The sequence below is a fragment of the Notothenia coriiceps genome, unplaced genomic scaffold (assembly GCF_000735185.1).
Source record: "Notothenia coriiceps isolate Sejong01 unplaced genomic scaffold, NC01 NC01_scaffold00034526, whole genome shotgun sequence".
Classification (NCBI taxonomy): domain Eukaryota; kingdom Metazoa; phylum Chordata; class Actinopteri; order Perciformes; family Nototheniidae; genus Notothenia; species Notothenia coriiceps.
In genome coordinates this window covers 1,802-8,206 of record NW_011367227.1, presented here as the reverse complement: position 1 = coordinate 8,206, position 6,405 = coordinate 1,802, and the positions used below count along the sequence as shown (strand labels likewise).

General features: G+C 41.4%; 1 protein-coding gene across 1 annotated transcript in view; it reads left to right on the top strand.

Annotated features, from left to right (window-relative positions):
* Nucleotides 1-4,644, top strand: part of LOC104962265 (estrogen receptor-like) — a gene marked incomplete at its 3' end in the record, with an annotated part of 19,920 nt that extends 15,276 nt beyond the window's left edge. Inside the window, exon 6 of the mRNA XM_010790688.1 lies at nt 4,492-4,644. Within this exon, the coding sequence (XP_010788990.1) occupies nt 4,492-4,644 (153 nt within the window). The remainder of the gene's footprint in view (nt 1-4,491) is intronic.
* Between the last annotated feature and the right edge of the window lie 1,761 nt (nt 4,645-6,405).

Below are 6,405 nucleotides of genomic sequence, written 5' to 3'. Positions count from 1 at the left end.
TAGGGGCTGTGCTGGTTGTATAGTCTGACCGCTGCAGGAAGGAAGGTTTCTCTCCGTGAGACAGCGGGGGTGCAGCAGCCTGTCGCTGAAGGAGCTACAGTGAAGACAGGGTGTCCTGGAGGGGGTGGGACACATTGTCCAGCAGGGAGGACAGCTTGGATGCCATTCTCCTGTCTCCCACCACCTCCACAATGTACAGTGTCCTACAGTGTCCACCCCCCCCCCCCTTCCACACACACTACTGAATTGAATAACGCCTTGGATTATCAGAAACAAACAAATGTAATGTGAATGCGTCACACGCGTACCTCACAACATCACAGACACATTGCAGAAGGACACTTATATAAGAGTTAACTAATTGCTGGTTTTCATTGCTTGTCTTGTTTTCCTGATGTATCTGAGAATACATCTGCCTGAAAGTATCCAGCTGTTATAATGATCTAATCGCAGCATAGATACAACCAAATGTTGGATGATCATTTGATAATTGAGCAGAGAAAACATTTCCCTTCAACTTTATTCTTTTGGAAATCAGCAGAACATCAATCAACAGTCAAACATTGCAGATGTGTCAAACAACCACTTAATAAGATCATTCTATTTAGTGGTTGTCATTGTTAATGTATTCCTGCAGAGAATCCAATCAAAGAGTGTATCACAAGATGTGAATAACAACTTAATCAAATGCATGCTTGATTAAACTTATCTGATTTAAACAGTCTTCCAATGATGGCTTTGCTCACAGCAATTGGCAAATCATTCCTGTTTTCTTATTGTGGGCAAGTAAGTCAGATCCTGAGGTGAAACAAGGACAGCTCTTCGGGCGTTGTCATATCACGAATGAATTACCTTTTCCTATTTTTCTTAACATTCATGGCGCACTTGGCAGTCAGCGTAATAGCAACAATGATGCCTTTTACATCAACTCGTGGCACTAATGCAAACTCAAAGTCTAAAGCTTACACTTAATATTTCATCATTAGAATGGCGTAGTTTTGTCTCAAAAAGTCATGTTTGACAAGTTTTTCAATCTGGAAGAAAACAAAGATCTTTGTGGCCTCCCAGCGGTCTTGTGAAACAGATAGAAGGTAATGGGATCATTGCCTTAAACATCATGTCAAGTGGCAACTCTGAGGAGAGCCAATAACCAGCATTTTGCTGATGTTCAGATAAGCTTAACCTTGGTCTCTGCTGGAAGTCACTCTGTGTAACCTCATCCAGAGTCAAAGGTATCGCACATTCAACAAGAGGAAGCTCAAGAAACTGCAATGTATTGGGACAATCACTGAAGTCTGTAAAGGCCAAGAAACATTATTCCCTAGTATGCTCCAAGAAGTGAATCATTACTACAATGTGCCAATGCCTTGATCTAAATGTGTTTCATTAATTTATTATTACTGATTAATCCTTTTTATATTTAGGAACACTGTGAACAAAGTGCTGCAAATAATAACTTATAAGCTACAAGTCTTCAGTGAAAAAAGAAAATGAACCCTGTGTCAGGTTAACGCTTATGAGCTCATACAGCTTTCAATTGTCAGTTGTCAAAGCAAGTACATGAACATAGCAGTATTATAGGGTTGCCAAAAATATCACATCTGTTTTATCTTGGCATTTCATTTCAAGCATTGGAACCAATATGTGCTGCAGATCAACCTTGCATGAAACTTTTATATCCATCCATCCATCTTCTCCCGCTTATCCGTGGTCGGGTCGCGGGGGTAGCAGTTCCAGCAGAGAGCCCCAAATGTTCCTTTCCCTGGCCACATCAACCAGCTCTGACTGGGGGATCCCAAGGCGCTCCCAGGCCAGCGAAGAGATATAATCCCTCCACCTGGTCCTAGGTCTACCCCTTGGTCTCTTCCCAGCTGGACGTGCCTGGAACACCTCCCTAGGGAGGCGCCAAGGTGGCATCCTAACTAGGTGCCCGAACCACCTCAACTGGCTCCTTTCGACGCGAAGGAGGAGCGGTTCAACTCTGAGTCCCTCCCGGATGACTGAACTTCTCACCTTATCCCTAAGGGAGACACCAGCCACCCTGCGGAGAAAACCCATCTCGGCCGCTTGTCGTTATTCAACTTTTATAACAAAGTATTATTTGCTGTGGCATCAGGGATGGCAATATTGGTAGTTTTGCCTCTTTGGTCCAAACTGAAAGCGCCTCCAATATAAAGGATTTTATTGTTTTCTTTTTTAAATATTTTATGAAGATTCTGCTGTTTTTATTTTAGTTCTTGATCTTTTCAATAGCCTCTATGTCATGTGACAGTGACCCCAAATCAATGAGGCATTTCATGACTAACCTGGGCTATATTTTAGGCCACCTTTTATTTTATATTAATATTGTATTGAACATTTAGAAAGTTTATTGTAATTCTTTTAGCATAAATCAAATCAAGTTTTATTTATAAGACACATTTAAAAGCGATTTTTGGTCGAGCCAAAGTGCTGTACATGTAATAAAAACACATTACTACAATCACAATAAAAGACAATAAATTACAACAGATATATAAAAGAATAATTCCACATACATAGCAGCTTAGCATGGAGGTTTTGAAAATAACATGGGTTTTGTGGCATTCAAACAGTAATTTATTGATGGTCCCGAAGTGAAGCCCTGTGGTCCCGAGTGAGTGCTCGGATGTGAGCTAACCAGCCAATGACTGCTGACAGTCTGTGAAACTGAGTAAGAAGACTCTGCTGGATCTGGAGGGAAAATCTGTAGAATTTCCAACCTAAAACTAACTTCACCGCGCTCTTCCTTTGCTGTAATTAGGGTCAAATCAGTGAGGTTTATACAAAGAGCATGTGGACTTTCCCCTCACACTCACCAGAACTCACGGGGTGTTCATTTAGCCACAGAGAATTGGTTTAGTAAGAAAATATGTGACATGCCAAATTCATTCAAACATTGGTCAGTGATATCTTTATCACTGCTTAGCCCTGAAGACAATTTTAAAGTTTGCCATCTATTGTTTTTAAAAGTAGGGCAGCTGTCGTTTCCAAATTAAATAAACGGTTTCTCCCAAAGATTTGGGCTTTTTAGAAGCGTGCATTTAGTGGTGTGAGGACAGTGGTAAAGCTAGACTTACATTTTAATTTTTCCTGGTTGGAACGCCGCGTTTTTCATTCTGGCGCACGACAGGAGTCTGATCCCGATGTAGTCCTGTCTTTTGTAGTCTGGATGAGGGAATCCTAACTGAAGGGCTTGAATAACGACCACTTGAAAGAGTCTTCAGATAGAAGCTGTCATTATTTCCCTAAAAGGAAGACAGAGGGCACTGGTAGGTGAGGCCACACGCAGTAAGGAAACATCTTCTTTTTGTTGCCAAGGTTTAAATATTAAAAGATAAGCCTAAAGTCTGTGTAAATGCAACATGTGGCATTAGTGGAGTAGGCATGTCTGTTTCTCTTATTAACAAGGGCTGAATCATTTATTTAGGCAGCTTCCTCCGAACATCCTGGCTCCAGTTAACCAAACTACCCCCTACCCCGGTTTAACTAAGATTACATCCCATCATAAACATGTCATAATAGATTTAGTAAATCAGAGCTTTTAGCTGGGTGCCGCCGTCTCCGATAACCTACTATTTTTGCTGTACGCAAGTTGATTTTGAGATGTGGACATTTTATCAAATATCCGTCATTTCCACATTATCAGATCATGCATACGCCTGCCTGGCATCCAGACTAACCAAGAGTGATGGGGATTCCAACCACATGGCGCTGGGCTGACACTCCAAAAGAGTCCTGCGGTTGGCAGCATCCTCCCAGACCCAACCATCTTTTCAATCTAGTTGCTGCTTTTATAGAGTATCTGTATATTTTTAGAGGAAGAATTGTGACTGTACCACAGGTCGCTCACTGGTCAGGTTCTACAGTGTTGTCCTCTTCGCCATGTTTTTCCATCATTAGGATGTGAACATTTGACGTATCCTTTAGATTTGCAACAATAATGCACCTTTTCCATCAGCTGCTGTTCATCATACTAAGTCTGCAGAGCTATTCCTTCTTCGAGGCCTCTCAACGATCAGCTGTCTGTGGAAGGCCCTCCACTGCAGGACTCTCCCATTTCCTTCTGACCCAGTTTCAACATTTGCATTGGATGCAGTCTTCATTTTGTAAACCCAGTGCACCAAAGCCAAAAATGTGTGATTTATGTTGGACCCCATGTGAACTGGAGCTGTAGTCGAGGTATTGGGCTTTCTCGTGTCTTATAACGTGCTTGTGAAATCAGTAAAAAAACAGGAAAGAAGATTGCTGTTCATCGTTAAAACACAACAATGATGGTATATGGACTTCTTCAAATGGCACATTTTCACTTGAATTGATCGTGATGAACTGTCATATGATTTTGATTGCTATTTAAAAGTTTCCTAGAACAAACTGCAAGTGAAGCTCCAGGAGAGAATCCAATAAGCCCTTCAACATGTGATATTAGATGTTTGTTCCCTTTGAGAACCATTCGTGTCTGTTATGTGTCAGGGCCGTGGCTCAGAGGTTGGCTGGAAGTGTGATGGGGACCCGCAGCCAGGAGAGAAGGCCCTGCAGGATATAAAGGAGAGGAGAGGGCAGGAGAGGAGGCTCCAAGAGATCCAACAGCAGCTGGAGATCCTGGGCCAGGGCCAACATATGACTGTGAGTTCAAAGCAGCTACATTCAGTCACACACACACACACACACACACACACACACACACACACACACACACACACACACACACACACACACACACACACACACACACACACACACGCACGCACGCGCGCGCACACACACACACACACACACAAAAACACGCTCAAATTCACACAAGCACTTACATCCACTGTTTGTGTTGTCGTTATGACATGTGTGTGACAAATTATTACAAGTGCACAGCCCATTGTGTCATTCTCACAGAGGGAAGATAAAAGCAAATGAAATATTTGCAGGCCCATACTTTTCCTCCAGTTTTCTTCTCTCTTATTGGACCAATAAATTCAACTCTTGTTTTGTTTCAAATGCACGGTTTGATTTACATTTGTTTTTAGAGAGGAGATAAATATCTCTCTCTGCTTTGCACAAGGTCTGATATGAGGGCGAGGACGGTCGTATACTCCACTGATAGCCTTTTGTTCTCCACTGTGTTTCATTGCTTTCTATCATTCTTTTTCTGAGATTGGATGTCCGCCCTCTGCAGTGTTCCCTAGAAACCATTGAGCTCAGTCTGCTTTAAGGAGCCTCTGCAGAGTTACAGCCACAGAAGTCTTGTTCTTTCCCCCCATAGTCTGTAGCTAAAGACACAACACAAGAATGTCACGAGAACAAAAGCTGGATAGCTCTAATTTCTGCTTTCTCTGACATTTATGACTTTATATTTTGTGCGAAAGAGAGGAAAACATTTGAGATTGGTTCGACTTTGTCATTGTACCAATGGCATAGCTTCTCCCCGTCATGCACAACTAAGAACATGTTTGCTTTTTCACAGTGCTGCTACACATTTAAATGCGTTACGCTTAAGTTCACCAACACATCAGTTCTCCCAGCAATGAACCGCAACATGATGCATATATTCCTAATATAAACATAAAAGATGCTTACAAAGAGTGTGGTAATAAAAACTTTAAGTGGCAGCCACACCCTACATCAAACAAGGCACCATGCCAGGCAACAAAACCTATTTCTGGCCCAACTAACTTTTTGCGCTAATTAAGCCTATAGCTCAAAACCTATTTTTGGCCCAACTAACTTTTTGCGTTAATTAAGCCTAGCTCTGTTTGAGGAAGCCGTTCTCTCATTATGATCACAAAACATCAAAACCACCAGTGTCTTAACCTATACAGTGAGCTGGTGTCTCACTGTATTTAAAAACTGTCACTCAATGATTGAACCCAGCGAGGGACTGCAATGTAAACAGCACACTCGCTGTGTGTATTTCTTTGTGCCACCGGGCTTGTTTTGTAGTTGGAAAAGATTTATTCGTACAGGATTTGTCTGGGAGGGCATTCTTGAACAGTTTCACACAGCCCCAGTTTAGTCATAAAGTTGATTTGTGTAACGTCCGTAACTCAAATGTCTTCTCACAGACTATTAGTACCTGACCTGTTTGTACAATCTGCACTTTGTGGATGGTTCCCTGATGTATTTTAAGAGCATGATTACTAAGAAAAGATCAGTTTTTGAATTGAATAAGAAGAGGTTCTTATCTTCTATCTTTTTAAAAGACCAATGACAGTCCCATTCCATTAAATGATTTGAACATTTACAAAAAAAAGAATAATACAAGCTTGCCCTGAGAATGCTATTTGTTTTTTTCAAGAAGTAGTGTTTACTTGCAGTCGGTGATGACAAAAGTCTAGAATTTGTTAGAAATAAGTAAAAGAAAATGTTTACGTTAACACACAAGCATATATTGGA